The sequence below is a fragment of the Nelumbo nucifera genome, chromosome 5 (genome assembly GCF_055504915.1).
Source record: "Nelumbo nucifera cultivar China Antique chromosome 5, China Antique-T2T, whole genome shotgun sequence".
NCBI classification, from domain to species: domain Eukaryota; kingdom Viridiplantae; phylum Streptophyta; class Magnoliopsida; order Proteales; family Nelumbonaceae; genus Nelumbo; species Nelumbo nucifera.
The window spans coordinates 39323352-39344103 of record NC_142653.1 but is presented as its reverse complement, the minus strand read 5'-3'; the positions used below and the strand labels follow the sequence as shown (position 1 = coordinate 39344103).

Genomic DNA, 20752 nt, shown 5'->3' with positions numbered 1-20752 from the left:
AACAAATAAATGAAAAGTTTGTATAGCACTTGAATTTTCAACTCAAGAAACATAATTGAAATTCAGTTTTGATATCGCAAGGCACCAATAAAATATTGGCATTCATTCAGCTCACAGAAAGAATTAACACAGAAGAAACTCAACTCAGATGGGTGGCTGATAAAATTGGCCATAGAAGTGTATATGAGAAGCAGCATGGCCAACACTCTACACCAATCAGCCATTCCAGTTTCAAATACAGTAGCATTAAAACTCATACATTGCCCGAGCAACATCAATTTACAGCAACATAACAAACAAGCGGTCTTTATCCTTGGGCCGCCACGGCAGTTTATGAAGGAAACTCTTCAGCGACACCAAGACAAACGCACTGGGAGAGTAATATCTCAGCTGATGCAAGTTGAACATTTCTCTCCAAATAAACTCATGCGATTTGTCTAAAGAAGTGGCTTGGAATGAAAGAATAGTCAAGGAATTTAAAACAGCTCTTCCGAATTGAACTTGTTCCATGCTTCCTGTTGTAATAACATCAAACAATTAACCACCAATTTTGCCACTTAAAAATCACTAGTGCAAATCTTGATTCATTCAGGCGAACTTGTGACATTTAACAAGTAATTAATTTTTATTTGTTAACTAATCAAAATGATTCATTGAATAATGAACAATTTTAAGTTAATAATCAATATAAAATGCAATAAAATAATGGGAAGAGTGAAATTAAACATAAATTGATTTATTTCCACTAAATAATTCCAGATAAAACTTTATTAGATAAGAATAATTGCATTATTGCAGATTAAACATCACATTAATAGCACAAAAATGCAGAACTTTCAACAGACCATCCGAACAGTTTAACTTTAGGTCCTAATATAATTTAAAGAGAAAGTTTAAGAAATAAACGTCTTTCCATAAAAAATTAAATAAATAACTGGAAACCTTTGAGAAAAATAGAAATATCTTTTAGTTGTTAATGAAAAATACTTTGGACGTGTTTATAATAAATCATATAATTTATGCCTTGGCATTTCGAAAAAAAAAAACATAATAATTAATAAAGATGAATAATGAAGGCAAACTGTTCTAAATGCATCAATCAAATATCACCCAATCTACAAGTTGGTTAAGATTCATCAAACGTTGTGCAATATTTTTTTTATATTTGTATTTTTTTTTTTTGAAAAAAAAAAGAAGCAAAGAATACAGAGGGGCTCCAGAAACAGAGCAAGATTACAGAGAGCAAGGCCCCAATACTAAATTACAATTCAAACAAACTTCTAGACCTCAGATGTGCTCCAAGAGCCCTAGTCTGGTCTGTTTCTTTCTGCCCAAATGGTACTGACCACTACTGCAGGAATAGCCAACCAAACACTTTTTGCCAACTTGAAGAGGCCTTGAAGTTACCAGCTACATAACAGATCCAGCACCTTACTCGGCATGACCTAGGATAGGCCCACAGATGAGAGGAAATGACCCCATAAAGCTGCTGAAACAGGAAATGGATAAATAGATGGTGGTTGTCCTCTTTAGCTTGACCACAAAGCTCACATAACAGGTTTTGAATCTGAATTCCCCTTCCGACCAGGTTCTGTTTGGTGAGGTTTCTATCCAAGGCAACAGCCCAAAGCAGAGCATTTACTTTAGGAGGGGAATCTAGCTCCGAACATTATCAACAGGGAAGTTCACATTATTCCCACCTGATAATACTTTGGCAAAAGAGTTCACAGAGAACATTCCATCTGTAGACCATTGCCAGGTCCAAGTATCTTCTTCCAAGTTCCAACAAGTTTAAGGTCTGATTCGAAAGAAGTTCAAACAGGCCCACCACCTGATCCACTTCCCAATCTTGAAAAGCTCTTCTGAAAGGACTCCGGTAGTCCGGGAAAAGAAATTTTCTATCAGCTCACAGCAATCAGCCACCATTGCATCTTGATCCTCTGCAAGCTGGTACAGCTGAGGGAACAGCTCTTCTAAAGACCAGCTGTTGCACCATTTGTCTTTCCAGAATTTCAGGCGAAGACCAGAACCAGTTTAGGGAACAAGCCATTGTTTAGAAGAGGAAAAAATTCCACAATTTTCTTCCAAAGAGAACATCCCAGAGAAGGGAGGTTTAAAATGGTTAACTAGTCCCCTCTGTCAGTATCATATTTGGCTGCTAAAAGTTTCCTCCACCAACTGTCTCTTTTCCAAATCTCCATATCCATTTCCCCATTAGAGCCCTGTTAAAACTTAAAAGTTTTCAGTCTCCTCACCCCCAAACCTCCTTTTTCTTTTGGAGTACAAACCCGATCCCAATTGACCAGATGGGTTTTCTTCTCCTCCCAGCCACTTTTGTTGAGATAGGGAATAAAGGAAATAGGAGGGTAAGTTAGAAAGGGGGTTCTTTAGGAGAGTAATTCTACCCCCCAAAGACAGATACTTGGCTTTCCAAGATGCCAATTTCCTTTCTAACCACTCCACCACCGGGTCCCACACTAAAGAGGAGGTGCACTTAGCCCACTAGAGCTTCAAGATTCTTTACCCTCCCATCTGGAATTACTCTTCTCTTTGACCAGTTTACTCTCAAACCCGACACAATTTCAAACCAGCTGAGCATCCCTAGAAAGACCCCTAATTGATCTACATCAGCATCAACAAAACAAAGTGTGCCATCAGCAAACTGAAGCAATTGAACCTTTTCTCCTCCCAGAATTGACTCAAACCCTTTCCACAATCCCTCTTCCCCTACTCGGTTGACAAACAAAGATAAAATCTCCATAACACAAATGAAGAGAAGGGGGGATAGGGGATCCCCTTGCCTTAGACCTCTAGAGCTCTTGAAGAAGTCAATCAATTCTCCATCCACTAGCACTGCAAATTTTGGGGAAGAAACACACACTTTGATCCAGTTCCTCCATTTCTGGCCGAAATTCATCCTTTCCAGAACAAAATCCAGACATTTTCAGTTGACATTGTCATAAGCCTTCTCCAGGTCCAGTTTGCAAAGCAGCCCTGGATTACCCTCCCTTTTCCTTGAGTCTATCAGCTCATTTGCCACTAAACACTGTCTAGCATTTGTCTACCCAGCACAAAAGCAAATTGGTTCATTGCTATCACTGAACTAAGGACTTTTTTTAACAACTCTGCTAGAACCTTTGCCATGATTTTATAAAAGCTGTTCAGCAAACTAATGGGTCTAAAATCTTTGATGTTTGTTGCACCTTCCACCTTAGGAATTAAGGAGATGAAGTAGAATTCAGGCTTTCCTTCCAGAAAAGCATTTTGATGGAAATCTTGAAAAACTTTTAGCGGATCCACTTTCACCACCTCCCAGCACTTCTTATAGAAAAGGCTAGTGAGACCATCCGGCCCAGGAAATTTATCCACTTCCAGATTCTTTACCACTTGCCAAATTTCTGCCTCTGTGAAGGGGGCTTCCAGCTCCCTTTTCTGAACCTCTGAAATCCTCTTAAAGCTTAGGTCCACCGGGAGGGGCCTTCTAACCCAACTTTCCTTGAATAAGTCTAAGAAATACTTGGTTGCAATACGTTTCATTTCAACCCCATCCACTCCCACCTGACCCTCAAATTCAAGTCTCTCAATTTGATTAAACCTTTTTCTTGTATTTGCCATCTTGTGAAAAAAACTAGAGTTTTTGTCCCCCACTTTAAGCCATTTGACTTTGGATCTTTGCCTCCATCTCAGTTCAATCTTTAAAACCTAGGTTTTCAAGGGTCAATTTCGCTGCCTTTCTTCTTTCTCTTTCTTCTTCCACTATGGGACCAGATTCTTCAGCCAAGTCCACTTCCTTGATTATTTCTAAACACCTCTTTTTATTATTCTGAGCTACTAAAAACTTGAACACATTAAATTGATATTTATTTATTTATTTTTCTCCCTCTTCCAAAGTACTTTATGTGTGTATACCTATAGCATTTTAAACTTGATAATAATAATAATAATACCTCAAAGCACACTTTGTATGTCACATTTTCTAAGATACACAACATACAAATGCAGGGTATGCATACTAAATTACAAACTTTAATAAATCTTAGATTAATAAACTACCTTAAGAAGGTCAAACACTTTCTCTGCTATATATTTTTGTTGAAGATTGGCACCTTTCTGTTGCACCTTATCAGGATGGATACATAAGGTTGCCTTTCTATACACCTTTTTAACTGAGGCAGACGTAATCAAATCAGTCAAAGAAACTGGCTGCCAACCACATTCAGGCCAAAGAACCTGCTCATTCAATGGACAAAAGGAGTCAGCTTGTGGAATAAATAATGAATCTACAAATGATTATTTACTCTTTTGACCCAGAAACTTAGTAACAACAAAGAACACCACTTTTTAGGTGAACATAACAGTACTAGGAAAATTATAGGACTAATTTATATGCAGCCAAACATGGGAATTTATGATTTAATGTAAAGAAATTTGAGATAGAAAGAAATAAACTGGGTAGAATGTATATATCAAAGATGAACAAAGTCCTCGGCAATAAAAATTGAAATAAAAGTCAAAGATAAAAAAATAAGAATAGTTGTTGTATTAAAGAGAAAACATCAAGATAATACAAAAAGAATAGAAGAAAGAAAGTAACATGAGAAGAGAGAAGGGGAGACAAGATTCCATGGAGCAAGCTCCAACAGTAAAATTAACCCAAAAAAAAAAAAAACTCCATCCTTCAAATTCCGGTTAGAATGACAACCTAGAGCATAAGGAACTGGAGCTCTTCTTATAGACTGCAAGAAAAGTGATGAAAGTGCAATTATAATTTCTTTAAACTCTGAAAGTTCTCTTTAAACTATTTTTACTCTAAATCAGTCAACAAGTATAAATTGGAAAGCAGATCTAGGAAAACTAAAATTGATCTGCATTGAAAAGAAATCCAAAAATTACAGAGGAAACTGTTTTCTTTCTTCACGGTTTCCAAAAATTACAAAGTATAATTTCTCAGTCTTTTCTTACATTCTAACGATGCAAATTCAAAATCAAAATGTTTTTCCCAAAGGAGTGAACTCCTTTCAGATTTTCCCAAGTTCTAGACTTTGCAACATTTATTATTTCTTTTCTTTTTGTTTTGATTGGGTGAATAAAGATGAACTGGGAAAGTTCATCTAGAGTTGACAGAGCTGTATATCTAGGTTCCCTTTAGATGGGGATAAACTTAAGGTGTATTAAAAGAGAACCAAAGCTGCTCCTATGCTTAATTGGCATCATTATGATGACATGGGGCCCAATGGGAACTAGGTTAGCAGTGGGATCAACTTGCAAAGATCCTAGAATCTTAAATCCACCTTAATATGTTGTTTTTGTAGTTGAACTGATGCTAGGTGGGTTTTCATACATTTCTGGAAAGCATGGGTATTTTTGTGATTTTGCATGTTTGGGGACAGGTCTCAACCTAATAATTTCTTTTGATAGATAAAAGTTCATTAAAATTCATTATCAGCAAAAACATAAGTCTGTTACAAGTGTCCCAAAGATAATTTTCCTCCATTTGGCTTTATGTTTGTAGTTGTTTCAAGGCAGATTTAGTCTAACTTAACTTCTTTTGTAAGTGGCTTGTGGGTAGACTTGTTCACGGGCTGGGCTGGGCTTTGCCTCTTTATTAACAGAATACATTCAGGCCCAATCCCAGCCCATCGATCCTAAATCTTGAGCCCGAGCCCGATAGGTCATAGGGGTGCTCACAGTTAACCGAACCATGGACCTATATTTGAAACCAAACCAGTATTATCAGTTTCTGGAAAAACAGTAACCGAAACCAAACCAAAACCGATCGATTAACCAGTTGACTGGTTCGGTTCGTTGGTTTTTCGGTTTTTTATATTTACAATATATATTATAAAAAATATATATAAATATATAATAAAAAAAATAGAAATATATATAAAATATTATATTTTAAACAATAAATAATATATTATATATTATAAATATATATATTTATATATATAATGCAAAATAATATATATATATAATATATAATATATGTAAATAATATATAATATACATAAATATACATAAAATATATAGAAATATATGTATACTGGTTGGTTCAATTAACCGTCAGTTTTCTATATTGGTTAACCGAAACTGAACCGGTACCTTCAGTTTTTTAAAAATAGCAAACCAAAACTGAACCGGTTGGTTCGATTTTGGTCAGTTTTTTTTGGTTCGGTTCGGCTTTTCAATTTTTCTTGCTCACCCGTAAAGCATGACTTATAAAATAGGAAAACGTTTCTATTTATTTTTTACCCAATAAAAAACTTATTTATTTATATTAAATGACCTTAGAACCCAAAATATCGAAAAATCTCACTGTGGCTTGAGAAAAGAGGATAGCAACAAAGAATGTATGTGTGTGTGTATATAATTGGGCTCAGGTAGGGCTTTTTTAAGAAAGCCCAAGCCTAGCCCATAAAAAAGTTGGGCCTAGTGTTTTGGGCCCAATCCCAAGCCCACAGGCCTGAAATAATGTCAAAGCCCAATAGAATGGGCTGGACCGGGCCAGGCCAGCAGGCTACCCAACCCATGAACAAGACTATTTGTGGGGTGAGTTTCTTCCTTTGGAAGCTTCTTTCTTATTAAGATTGTTAGGCTCCTTTGGAGGTTTGGGGTGAAAAGAGAGTTGGTGGAGAGGTCTAGTTGCTGCAAAATATGCTTTGAACAAGGGAATAGGTTACCACTACCTCCTTGCCATCTCTGGGAAGTTCACTTCGGAAAGGTTTATGAATCGCCCCCCCCCCCCCCCTTTTTGTGGAGGTATTAAGTTTAAAGTGGGTAATAGAGTTAGACTGAACTTCAGGAAAGATCCTTGGTGTGCTAACCTCCCCCTGGAGGAGGCTTTCCCACGGCTGTTTCAAATTGTAGGAAACCAAGATGCCCCAGTTGCTGATTGTTTTGAGGTCCTAGAGAATAGTGTGATCTGGAAACCAAAATTTAGAAGGAGATTCCAAGATTGGGAGGCAGAGAGGTTTGCTAACCTGCTTCTTCTGCTCTCTAGCCGGACAGCGGAGATCAACCAAAGAGATGTTTGGTGGTGGAGATGGAGTGCTGATAGTCTCTTTTCTGTAAAATTGTTCTCCCTCAAGTTGTCTGATAGTAATAAAGTGGTCCTCCCAGCTAAAAGGATCTGGAATCCCTCCTCCCCATCAAAAATGAATGCCTTGGTTTGAGCTGCAGTGTTCAATAGGTGTCTGACCAAGGATAATTTGGTTAGAAAGGGGTGCAGATACAAGACTTGAGCTGTAACTTTTGGGGGCAGGTGACAGAGGATACTAACCATCTTTTCATCCATTGTCCTGTTGTCTCTAAAATCTTGCAGCACTTCTTTAAAGCTGTGGGGGTGTGCTGGACTATGTCAAGGTCAATCAAGGAGATTTTGTGGGGCTGGACTTTTCCAGGCCTGATTAAGAGAGGGAAAGTGTGTCTGGTTTTCTTTCTATTCCTGCAGCTGTGCTTGGGATTGTGTGCGCGGAAAGAAATAGAAGACGGTTTAGAAACATATCCAAGGAAGTGGATGAGCTCATTTCCATGTCCTTTGGCAAGCTTGTGTCTTGGGTTTCAGTTTTTTTTTTTTTTGATAAATTCAAAAGTTGGGATGCATCTTGGGTTTCAGTTCTGAAGGAGTTTCAGCACCAGAACTTAGATGTCTTGTTGAGCTCCAAAAGTCTTTGGGAGTGGGGATGGCAATTTTCCCTATAAAACCGAGGCCCTGCCCTGCCCCAAATGGGGCGGGTTTTCCCCATCTAAAACAGGAATGGAGCGACGAGCGAGGATGGGAAAAATATTTTTGCCCCAAATCGGGGCCGGGGTTTGCATATAATTCCCTGAATCCACCCTGAACCACATGGTAATTTTTTTTTGATTGATAACCACATGGTAAATTATTAAAATACCCCTAAGTTTAATATTAATTTTTCTAAATAACCCTGAGTTTTCCCCAAATTCCTAAAACCTAGGATCTTATAATCCCATTTGTGAGATACCCCCAAATTCCCATAATCCTATTTCTAAAATACCCCCAAATTTTGATTTATTTTAGGCGGTTGCCTCGGGGCAGGGAACATTTGAGGATTCCCTGTCCCCGAGAGGGAGGGGATGTCCCATCCCACCACCAAGTATGGGGAAGGGGTAGGGTATTTTGACTATGGGGAGGGGGTGGCCCACTCCAAACCCATCCCATTGCAATTCCTATTTGGGAGTTGTAGTGTGGAGTGTGGTTGGTTGTAGTGGGGGTTGGGTCCAGCCAGGTTGATGCCCTTTTTGGGCCCTATTGTATCATGTTCTTAATTTGTTTTAATAAATTTTTACCTTAAAAAACAAAACTAAGGCTCCTTTGGAGAACAATTTTTGGACAATGAACAAAGAAAACTTCTCTGCAGAATTTGATGTTATTGCCAAGTTTAGGGTGTGATTGCCCTCACTCTTAGGTGTGATTTCCTAGGGTTCTTAACTTACATCTCTTCTCTTCTCCTCTTCTTTCTTTCATTTGACATTTGATTCTGATTTGCACACCTTAACCTAATTTTGGTGGCAAGAGTGGTGCTGAATCACAAAGGTCCTGCATCACTGTTTCTATTTATAACATTTTTTGACGGATCCTTTTTTATTTTTAACATGAAAGCAAATGATTATATCTTCTTATGGAATTGTAAAGCGATTAAAACTCAGGATAGTCCACAAGAACTAGGAAAATATTCCAAATATAGGACTAAGAACAAAAGGAAACCAGCGATGTACCTTGATTCAGCTTATTTGGAAGGTTTATAAATAGTTGTTGTAAATTATGGCATTATACATATATGCATGTATGCATTTAATATATGACAGAAACTTGCTAAGAGAAACCCGCCAAGGACAAAATCAGCAATATCAGGACCTCAATTTCAGACCATGCCAAGAAAAAAAAGGAAACAGAGAAAAAATAAAAATTACTTCCTTTCATCCACTTCTCAAATACAGGGTTTGATGGTGCCTGCTCTTCAAGTCAATCTCCTAAAGGACCTTCACAGTTTCACACCATGCATGGCATTAAACATGTCAGGTCATGGCATTGGAAACCAGTACTTCAATTTTTTTCATTGCTCTATTGGTCACACACATGCTCTAATAACAATACACACTGATGTAATATTAGTTATGTGCCACAAGGGGCACTTTGGTCTTTCTTCTTTTATATTGTATGATAGCTCTAATCTATAAATAATAAATTCTGGTGCCGCCAGCATGACTTTTGGCCCCTCTCAACTCTTCTTTCTTTTCTTCTCTCTTTTCTCCTCCTCTCTTCTCTCTTCACCCTACTTGGCTGAAAATATGGTACAAGGGGACAGATGGCACAATTGAGAGATACAAGGCTAGGTTGGTAGCAAAAGGTTTTACACAGGTGTATGAGGTTGATTATGCTGAGACTTTTGCTCTAGTGGCAAAAATGAATTCTATCTGGGTTCTTCTCTCTTCAATAGAAAATCTTGACTGGGAGTTTCATCAACTAGACATTAAAAATGCCTTCTTGATGGTGATTTAGAGGGTGAAGTATAAACCTCCTGGCTTTAGTGCCAAGGGCAGTGAACAGAAAGTCTGCAAATTGAAGAAATCCTTATATGGCCTAAAACTGTCACCGAGGGCTTGGCTTAGTAGATTCCCAGGCAGTGCAACTATGGGGTTTAAGCAGTGCCAATCTAATCACACTCTCTTTGTAAATAAGGAACAAGGGAGAACAGCAGCCTTGACTGTTTATGTGGATGACATTGTTATCACTAGTGATTGGGTCTCAAAGGTACAAAGGTTAAAGAAGTTTCTGGCTACATAGTTTGAAGTGAAGGATCTAGGACCATTGTGTTACTTCCTTGGAATTGAAGCCACCCGCTCTCAACACGGTATCTTCATTTCCCAAAGGAAGTACACCCTAGATCTCCTAAAAAATATAGGAAAACTTGGAGCCAAACCAGCTGATATTCCTATAGATGTGAATCACAAACTTGGGGATTGTAATGGTGAGCTCTTGAAAGATCCAAAACAGTACCAAAGACTTGTGGGTAGACTTCTCTATTTATCTATGACTAGGCCCGACATTGCATATGCCGTGGAAGTTCTCAGCCAGTTCATGCATGCTCTCAAGGCAGTACACTTAGAAGCAGCAGACATGGTGCTTAGATATCTAAAGAAATTCCCAGGGACAGGTCTTCTTTTCAAGAAGCATGTTCACATGAAAGTTGAGGTTTACACTGATGTTGATTGGATCGGCTCTTTGGATGACAGGAAATCCACTAGTGGCTACTGTATCCAAGGTTCAAAGTATTGATATGCGCCTGTGTATCAACAGGGGTGTATCAGTACTAAAAAATCACCGCTCAATGTGTTTTTTTTAGTTTTCTTGTTCAAAATTTGATTTTTGAAGATGCTTTTTAAGTGTTTTTTTACTAAAATAAATGAGGGTCCCGAAACAACTGTAAATAGGTGTATCAAGACCAAAAGATATGATACGATATGCCCAATACGGGGTGTATCGTATCGATACTTTGAACCTTGATTGTACCTTTGTAGGAGGAAATCTTGTTACTTGGAGAAGTAAGAAACGGAATGTGGTAGCCAGATCTAGTGCAGAAGCAGAATATAGAGCCATGTCACATGAAGCTGTTGAGCTACTGTGGATCAAGAACCTATTAGGTCAATTGGGTTTTCACCTTGATGACCCTATGTCACTCTATTGTCACAATAAAGCTGCTATCAACATTGTAGACAATACAGTTCTCCATGATAGAACCAAGTACATTGAAGTTGACAAACATTTTATTAGGGAGAAACTTGAGAAAGGAGAAGTGTGCACTCCATACATTAGCTCGGAAGAATAACTTGTAGATGTTTATATTAAGGGATTAAACTCCTTGCAGAATTATAATTTGTGACAAGTTGGGGATGATTGACATTTTACGCCCCAACTTGAGGGAGAGTGATGTAGTATACTATATACTAGTATTAGTTATATGCTGCATGGTTTTCAAAACCAGAATGGACCGGGCGGTCGGACTGGAAAAACTGGGAGATTTTACCCCAAAGCCGTTATTTCACCAAAAACCGTTGATTTGGTCAGCAAACCGCTGACCCGGGCAGTCGAACCATTCGAACTATCCAACGGTTTGGCCGTTTTTATTTTTTATTTTTTTGCCAGAACGGGCCATCCGTTCGATTCGAACGGTCAAACTGTTCGACCTGGGAACGGGCCCTCCAATTATGCTTATAACAAATGCAGGCTTGCTTCTTACACAACCTTCACCAAATAAAACTTTTCAGTGTTCAATACACAATAGAGAGAAACAATGATATGTACTATGGTTTCCTGTTGAACTTATCTAAAAAAAACTATGATTTCATGTTGGATGACTCTAGAAAATCCCAACCAATGAGTTGTCAGAAAATAACAAGAAGAATGACAACAGAACATTAATAGAAATTCACAAATCCACTCCCACAATCACTTAGCAAGCATCCAATTTAATGAGAAAAGAAGTAAATATAGAATACAAGAAACTTACATATTGTAATGTTGACAGCAAAGCACGTAAATTGCCCTCCTTCCCTGCAGCCCAACGCTTTATTTCAACATCCAGTGTTTCAGCAATCCTCTGAAACAAATTAAGATAAAATAATTTGGCAATGAATGCAAAGAAAGCAACTTACTTGTTAAACCAAGAAATTTAAACCCAATAAAAATGATAATAGAAAGAGGATCATCCCAAAGCCAACATCCAAAACAAATATATAAATTTACCATAAGAGTAATTTCAGAAATAACAGAAAACTGAATAAAGATTTTGAGCCAATTCAAAATTTGCGGAGCCAAATCATACTTAATCCCCATGATACCATACAATAATTTCATATGTGCAAGACTTACATGTCTCTCTGCCTGCTCCCTTTGGGTTTGAAGGTCACGCTGATTTTTCTCAGCTAGTGCTTTTGCCTGAACAAAAAAGCTAAATAATTAAAACCTCCAGTCTTATCACAATTCAAAAAAAGACACAGATCAAAGTCAGAAATGAATACTTTTATAGCATGTAAAGAACATGTATCTTGCTATCCATCAATTATGAGGACAGTAACAAAATATCCAAAATTAGAAAGGTAAAAAGCCCATACAGCGCGCTCCTGAGTCCTTTGGTGGCGTTCCCATCTGGCTTTTCGTCTTTCCTCACTTTCACCTTCAATTTCCTGAAATTCCCCAGATGATGGGGAACCTGTTCCAAGCAAAAATAGTTGAACCAATTATAATAGTGAGACATGATGTCTAGGAAGAATCTTAAATCTTACAAGTGAAATTCACGATGTCCAGGAAGAATCTTAATCTTACAAGTGAAATTCACATATCAATATCAAAATTACCTCCAAAAATCGAAGTAAGATCATCAACAATATTTGTAGTGGAAGATGCCTTCCTCATGCTGGACGAAGTAAATGATGTCTTTCGTGTTCCATCTGGCCCTCCCTTGTTTTGGAATTGGGTATCAAAAACAGGGTCCTAAAACATACAGTAAGTAAATTATATCATCTGTCAGCTTTGCAACAATATTCAGAATAAGACTGTAATGTGACAACTACATCTTCTCACCGAAGTGGTAGGCCTTGGCCTTGGAGCACTGTTTGCTCGAGCACTCATACTGAAAAAGGATTCCAGATCATTTCCATTCTTTTGCTGATTCTCCCTTGCAGCAGCAGCTGCTGCTGCTGCTGCAGCCCTTTCACGAGCCTCTGCAGAAGCCCTTTCAACAGCAGCTCGTTCTGCTCTAACTCGTGCTTCTGCTTCTGCCCTTGCAATGGCTGCCTTTTCTGCTCTTTCTCTGGCTTCCACTGCTGCCCTTTCGCGTGCTTCAGCTTGTGCTCTCTGCACTGCAGCTCGCTCAGCACGCCCACGTGCTTCCTGATTAGCCTTTTCAACAGCAGCCCTTTCAGCTTTTAGGCGAGCTTCAGCAGCTGCCTTTTCTGCTCTTTCCCTTGCTTCTGCTGCTGCCCTTTCACGTGCTTCTGCTTGTGCCCTTAGAACTGCGGCCCTCTCAATCTCCCGTTGTCTCTCCCTTTCCCTCTCTAGTCTCCTTTGTTCTCTCTCTTTCTCCTCTCTTTCCTTCTGTTCCCGTTCACGATCTCTCAGTTCTCGCTCTTTCTCCTCTCTTTCCCTCTGTTCGCGTTCATATGCTTCATCTTTCTCCAGATGTGCAGCTTCTCTACTTCTAGCCTTTGCAAATCCTCTCTCCCTTACTTCTCTAGCATGTTTAAATTTTGCCTCAGCTCTATCCACAGCCTCTTTCATAGCAGCTGCAGCTGAATTTCTCTCCATGTCTTCTTCACTGGAAAAAACATCTACATTCTCATCAGCATTACTTCGAGGCCTGCCCATGGCAAAATCTTCAAGTTCATCTATTGAAGATACACCTTGATTCTTCACTGAATCAGGGACATTACTTTGGAAGTTTTGAGCAGAATTTGGGAAATAAGACTCATTAACCTTCTTTTTTGTATTTACAGCAGTAAATGAACCTCTATCTGTCTTTGAAGCTTGAGCTGGTCTAGGAGGAGGGGGCCTTGAGGGTGGTGGAGCACTTGTTGGTTGTGTGAAAAGAGGAACCTCAGAGACAGTGAGCCATATATCATCAGCTGCTTCCATATTTTCTTCAGATCGTGGAGACATATCTACCTGACTTTTGTCATTGGAATTAGTATGTACATGTGAAGAATGAGAACTTGGCTTCTGAGAGTCTGATGATGCAGTAGGCATGTCAAATAGGGTTTGATGAGAATCCTGATAATTATCGACAGAAACCTTCTTTTGGGAGGTGTTGTTGGAAACCTTTGCTGAAGGCTTTTCAGTTGGTTCTTTGCCAGCTGAAGTATGTCTAGCAGTCATATTTGATCCTGTCTTTATAGGGATTTTATCATTTGCTACATTATTCATCTCAGATGAAAATGATGGCACTGATTTCCCCAGCCCATTAAGAGGATCCATATCATCAAATACTCCCCTGCCAATAGAAGGATCAATCTTTGTGCTTCCAGAATTACTAGTCTTACTCATGTGCTCCAATGGATCAGTAAACATGTCTGAGGATGAGTAAGCTGTAGTAGAAGTTGATTCTAAAACTACAAAGGGGTCTTCCATCATACTGGCAGTTGATTTACTTGAAGGAACAGTAGACTGCTGACGCTGACTGGCCTTCGAAGTTCCCCTGAACAGAAAATATGATGCTGTTGAGACTAAAATATCAATTCACTCTTTAATGTATCTGAGCAACCATATAATAAGATATTCAAACAGAAAAAAGACCAGACCTATGATAAACATTTAACCAATAAAACCACACACAAACATGGAAGCTTCTTGGAACACATGGCTCACTGGCAAGCTTCAAAAATGGATATAAGGCAGGTTGAAAGTCATCTAGAAAGTAGCAAGAGTGGCAGCACCTCAAGTGATAAAATGAATAGATGCTAAATAGAATTCTAACTTACTTGTAAGAAATGTTTTAAAATGTGGAGGTGTGACGCAAGGCATTCCACTACCTAGAGGCATGAGGCGTAGTTCAAAATGTAAGAGTCATAAGCCTCCCAAACACAAGGAGGCATAAGCCTCCTTAAGAGGAGTGGGATAAGGAGGAAGGGGGGCTGGAGGGTCTGGGGGGCGAAGCCCCCCAGCCAAGGGGGCCCGGGAGCTTTGCCCCCGGCCACTTTCCTTCCCCTTATCTTTTCTTCCCTTCCCTTCCCTTTCTTTTCCAGAGGTATCAACGGCTCAGTGCCTCTGGCATATGCCTCAGAGCGTTTTGGGGGCGCCTCGCCTGGACCTCCAGGCGTACGCTTCCCACGCCTTTTAAAATACTGCTTGTAAGACTGATTTTTTTTTTGATAAGTGGTAAGAAGTGATGACGTGTACCATATCTATGAAGTTTTTTTCTTTTCTTGTTCTTTTTTAGTGGGGGTTGGATGCAAAGCAAGCATAAAAGGCAAAGGGAATAAATTTATTTACTTCTTTTTTCTTTTTCTTTTTATCCTTTTTTTGGACAGATAAAGAATTTAGTAAGTAAAAAACAGAAAATACAAAAGATCATAAAATAAAAGAAGGTTCAAACACAAAAATAGTCCAAGAGGATTCTTTAAAAGGCATGACCAATTGGAAGACTCATACACAAACTGGTTTGCCTCCTCCAGCAAAAATCAACAAACTGTTCTAGGCATTAGCTTAGGCTCTGAGCCTATGAACAAGATTAATGGGGGGGTGGTAAGAGTGTTTACCTCCCCCCACCTTTGTATTTTAATCTTCTTTATAATTTAATGAAAGCTTTCTGTTACTGATCGAAAAAAAAATTAGCTAAGGCTCTGAGATCTCAAATAGCATGACCTAAACAGCAACTGATTCTTGTCAGCCCCCTAAAACATCACTTGAGCCTCCTTCCATTTGATGAATATGTAGTAAAGCTCTTTAGCAAACCACAAATTATAAAGAAGAGTTAATGCCTACACCAAGTAAGGAACTATCTCCCTCTAGGTACCAAAAAATCCATTAGTGCCATGGTGATCACTCAGAACACAAATAACGAATTACTGCTCAATGGCGATGCTGAAGTGGGAGTGGAGGTGAAACTGGAGAAAAGAGGGCTATAGGCATAGGTGGCAGTGAGGATTGTTAGGATGTGAGTCATGCTGGTGACTATCTTTGTTTTGAAGAGGTGAAAATTGGAAGGTTGGGTGTTGACTTGGGTCGAAGAAGCAAGGTCAAAGAGAAGATTGATGAGTCATTTGATGGGACCATCAGTAAGAAATTCTGTGGCTCAAGAAATCCTAATGGTGTGCATGTGACGAAAATATTTTCTAGGTTGAAGCTTCGTCTAGTGGGGACATGACCTACAAAAAACTACAAATGGGTTTATAGGAGAAAAAGTCCGACAGGCAATTTGCCATCTGGCAATGATCGTAGGGGAACAACGAAGCAGGTTCAGATCGGACTTCCATTCAGGAAGGAGCAACAGGACAACAAGGTGAGTGTTGATGGTCTTGAATTTGACAAGAAGTTGATGTTGCAAAGTAATGAAGAAAAGGACGGCATTTTAGGATGTGCGCCTCTTCAGAAATTAGTGGAAAGAGAGGTCACAGTTGGTAAAATCTCAATCTGTTTTTCTGGGGTGGTGAAAAGTTTGCTAGGACCTTTGAGGAGTTTGAAAGTAGGGCAGAAAAGTTGATTAAAGAAGTTTCTATGGAAGGAGGTGAGGTATGGTACGGGGATGATACAGGCCAGGAGGATGTGTTTGTGGAAGAAGATTGAGGCTCGTTTTTTGCAAGTAGTGGTCTGTCCATGGTCAGGTGTTAGGTTGGGGGTTCTTAAGGATATGGGGGCATTTGGGGGTTCTCCTTTGGTGTTTGCTTTAGTCTGTTTTTTTTTTTTTTTTTTTTTTGAAGAAGAAGAGTTTACTGATAGTAATTAAAAAAAAAAAAAGGAGAGGTACATGAGGAGATATACATACTACAATAAAACCAGCAAAAAGAAATTGCAAAGGCAAACTTCTTTCACTATACAGATTTTCCCTTAAGGTACCCAATTTAACCAAACCATCAGCTGTAGTATTTAGTTCTCTGGGAATCCAGATTAGATTTACAGACAAGGTGTTCAGAATGTCTCTGGCCTCGAACAGGTAATGAGCTAGTCCCCAAGAGCCAGTCTGGTATGTTGTGTCTTTCTGCTTGTGAGTTGTGCTGTAATTTTGAATTGTTAAGGGGATTTTGAGGTCTGAATGTTGGTTTCAGTGGTTGTGTCCCTTCTCGGGTGATATCTTATCATCTTTCTTCTGTATTCTTTTTCTATTTAATGAAATTTCCTCAACAAAATCCTGAGATGCCAAGTTACCAAAAAAAGAATCACCAAGCTATATATAAAAGGGCAGCCCAGTGCATGAGGCTCCTGCCAATTTAGGGTCTGGGATGGGACAAATGTATGCAGCCTTACCCTTGCAGATACACAGAGAGGTTCCTTTCCAAGATTTGAATCCTGATCACCCAGGTCATAATTGAGCAACCCACGTTGCACCAAGGCCCACCATCTAACAACACTAAATGAATAAAAAATAGCTTATGTAGATGAAGGGGAAGCCCAAAACCTTCTCCTACAAAACTGTACTTCACTACCTCAAATCCAAAAGAAAATATCCTGAACAAGGCTGTCATTAGGGTAGTTGGAATGCCCATCCAACCATAACCCCACATAAAAGATACAAACTGTCAATGTTCTAAAGGATAAGCTCCCATAAATGTCCAATAACCACATCAAAAACATTGATTATAGGAGCTCAAATAGTGCCTAAAATCATGCCACCAATAAACGAAACCAATAGAGCATGCATCGGAGGCTCACCCAAAAAAATCCCATCACTATGTTGCAAAGAACACTGGACAAATCAAAGCACTCCTCCTTTACTGCTCTGGCATCAGTCGCAACAATTTCCTTTGGTGTTTGATAAAATGAAAACGTTAATACTCCAGGGTGATCCTCCATTTGACACCATCTCCAAGGAGCCTTCCAAACGGGTTGAAACAGATAGCTAGCATGGGCATCAACTGATCAAAAACAGGACACGACCATTGTTCACTAAAGATATCAGAATCACAAATCATTGATTGGTGAGAACCGGAGGAAAAGGGATTCCGAACCTACTCTAGCAACACCAAAACTTATATGGTGTTCCTGCTGTCTTGGATGAATAACCTCTATCACCACTTGAGGGATTCCAAACCTATTCTAGCAACATCAAAACTTATATGGTGTTCCCACTGTCTTGGATGAATAACCTCTATCACTACTTGAGGGATTCCAACAACCTCTACAAGCAAAGCTTTCACCAAACCAGAACCAGAAGCAAGACAATATCACTAGACCACATACGATATGTATAATCTTCTTTTGTAGCCTTAATGATATTATATTGCCCCTTTTGCAATATAGAAAAAAAACCACTCAACAACATCAGCAGTCAAAGATGATCTCAATTCATCATCATCTATCCATGGGATAGATACAGGAAAATAACAAGAATAGAGCAAAAAGACAAAGGAAGAGACAAGGGTGGGGAAGGGTTAGAAACCCGCACACAAGCAAGAGGAAAAGAATGGTTCTCTTGTAAGACGTCATAAACAGTTGATGAGAAAATCTTTTCTTTTACAGTGATGTGAATGAAAAAATAACCAGTAACCCAAGGAGTATAAATGAACCAATATGACCATGGAGAAGAACAAAAGCGATGAGAACAAAAACTTATGTGGTTGTGTAACTCCTGAGATCATATTACTGTTGAAGTAATAGTTTTGTGATATTGTTCAATTCCAGCAATATTAAGTTGCTTCTAAACAATACTATGAAATGAAATTAAAGACATGCACTCAACTTCAAGTGTCAGCATGAATAAGTATTTATTTGTTCTAAATGACCAAACAAGGTAAAAAAAACAAAAAAACAAAAAAACAAAAGAACAAAAAAACAAAATTCAGGTGAACCTCATATATCTATATATTTCTATTAGAAATTACTCGATCCAGATTCCAACAAGGATCTTAGTTACATTGATGTTTTCAAATATGGATTCAGAACTAGGTAAGTCGAATAATTTGTGAACCAGTGTGTTGTGACCCCAGAATCCTGCGTTTTATATAATAATGCAAACCGGGCATTCACCCCAAGATACCAAACCAACCAAATGGAATTCTAATCCTGTAAGTGGGATCAATAACAGAATTGGTGCAACCGTGCAATAAACTACACTCACTAGGAAAAAACAACAGAATTCATAAATCTTAAAAGGATCATCGATTTGTTAACTTGAAAATTGAGTCAATTGACCCAGACCACACCTGTTATTCGAGGGGCTGCTCCCACCAAACCCAGGTATTAAATCATCAAAACCAGGCAAATCCTTCTCCACTTTTCCCGATCTCTTTCCACTGGAGCTCTTGAATTCTGGCTCCTTTCCAGTCAAATTTCCCAGCAAGTCATCAAATGCAGTCTGCTTAGGAGGCGACGACATCGAAGAGAACACATCATCATACTTGACAGAAGACGAGCTCTTCGTCCCCGGTAACCCGTTGAACATATCATCATCATACACAGGCTTATCAAAAACGGGTAAAGATGAAGACTTTGAACCAGAATCCTTTGATCCCTGAAAGATTGAATCATAATCAAACGTAGAAGCAGAAGAGGCACCACCACGACTGTCCGACCGATTGGTGTACTTGGGAGGGCCACCGAAGACATCATCGTAACCCCCTAAACCACCAGAATCTTGGGTTTTCTGATTCCCAGAAGGCCTAAAGAGACCATCATGATCATCAAGGAAAGACCCACCAACGGAATTCGAATTCCATCCGGATTTCGACCGAGACGTAAATGAGGAGGATCTAATGTCACCCCCCGATCCGATCCCAAAATTTAGGGTTCCACCACTTCCGAGGCTCCCAGTTCCCTTGGATGCCGCCATTGGAGCCGATTTGCCCTGCGGTCTGAACCCAAAATCTCTCGCCAACAGACCAGGAAACTCATCCATGATTTGTTAGTTTATTCCTGTTTCCCCAGATCCGGGCGTAATTGAGCTGGAAAGAGAGGATCCAAAAGCAGAGGTTTTTGTTGTTCGCAGCGAATTAGGACGAAACAGGGTTGAGGATTTGTGCAGCCACAGTCGATCTCAGGTGATGTGATTGAGATGAAGGTGGAAAGAATAGAAGATACAATGGGAATGTGAAGATCAAAGAGGGAGGAGAGAATCGATCGACGGCTGTTAAAGGGCTATTGTGGGTGTAAGTCCTCGTCCTCTGGGGCTTCCGGGGGTGGCACCAAGGTGACGGTGGTGGTGGAGGAATGCCTGCGCTGCCCTTTTGAATCTCTCTCTCTCTCTCTCCCCTTATTCCGTGTTCTCTTCCTTCATTTTCCTTCTCTTTGTTACTTTGCCGTGTCTGTTTTCACGTAAAAATGAAAACGAATTATTTCCTTGAAAATAATTACAGGAAACACCAGAAAACGATTAGTTCTTTCGGCGTTTCTCTTAAATAACTTTTTTTTGGGGGGTGGAACTCTTAAATAACTTATAAAGTCATAAATTAAAAGAAAATTATTTCGGAAATTATTTATTTATTACAATTATTTTATATAAATTAACAAATAAAAAAAAAAAAAAAACATTTATTTGCCTTACGATTTAGAAGGCTATAAACTCGGAAAAGTCCAAAACCGGATTCGACATACCTGATCCGAATGTTGATGTTAGAAATTGCATCCGATTAATAATTAGAACAGATGTGGATTTAACCCATTAATCAAATTAAAATCCAATTGAATATTATTATAATATTTTAAAATTTTTAGTGGACTCGATTAAATCAAAATCTGTCCTGAATCCAATATGTCGAGTTTCATTCGGTGTCGAATCTAACATTTACATAATCTCATTATTTTGCATGTGGCTTGATCCGACCCGATTATAGTGTATTGACCCACTCATCAAGGTTTCCGGGTTGCGCTTTAAAAAAAAAGTTCTTGATTGCTTGAATAGTGGGCCATATCTAGAGCTGGATCTGGATGTACCTGGAAATGGGTCTGCAAACAGGATCAGAACCTGATTTTCACAGGCAAAGGCCTATAGCCCCCTTGGATGGTACACGAAAAGTTTTGTTTTGTAGTTGGGTCATGGGTGGTTCATATTGCTTACCTGGAGAACGCAGAGAAACACGTGGC

The 20752-nt window shown here is 39.1% G+C and overlaps 1 protein-coding gene across 2 annotated transcripts; it reads right to left on the bottom strand.

Annotated features, from left to right (window-relative positions):
• Positions 1–34: 34 nt before the first annotated feature.
• LOC104606660 (auxilin-related protein 1-like) lies at positions 35–19958 on the bottom strand. 2 transcript variants are annotated; one of them, XM_010271972.3, is made up of 8 exons: positions 18877–19958; positions 12608–14216; positions 12382–12517; positions 12139–12236; positions 11897–11962; positions 11535–11624; positions 4054–4230; positions 35–515 (listed from the first exon to the last, which is right to left on the bottom strand). In XM_010271972.3, the coding sequence occupies exons 1-8, from the start codon at positions 19566–19568 to the stop codon at positions 477–479; spliced, it is 2907 nt and encodes a 968-aa protein (XP_010270274.1). In that variant the 5' UTR covers positions 19569–19958; the 3' UTR covers positions 35–476. The 2 variants fall into 2 exon arrangements, 1 of the variants encoding a protein (XP_010270274.1); XR_016076231.1 differs by lacking the exons at positions 35–515; positions 4054–4230 and having other exon boundaries at positions 11549–11624; positions 12046–12236.
• Between the last annotated feature and the right edge of the window lie 794 nt (positions 19959–20752).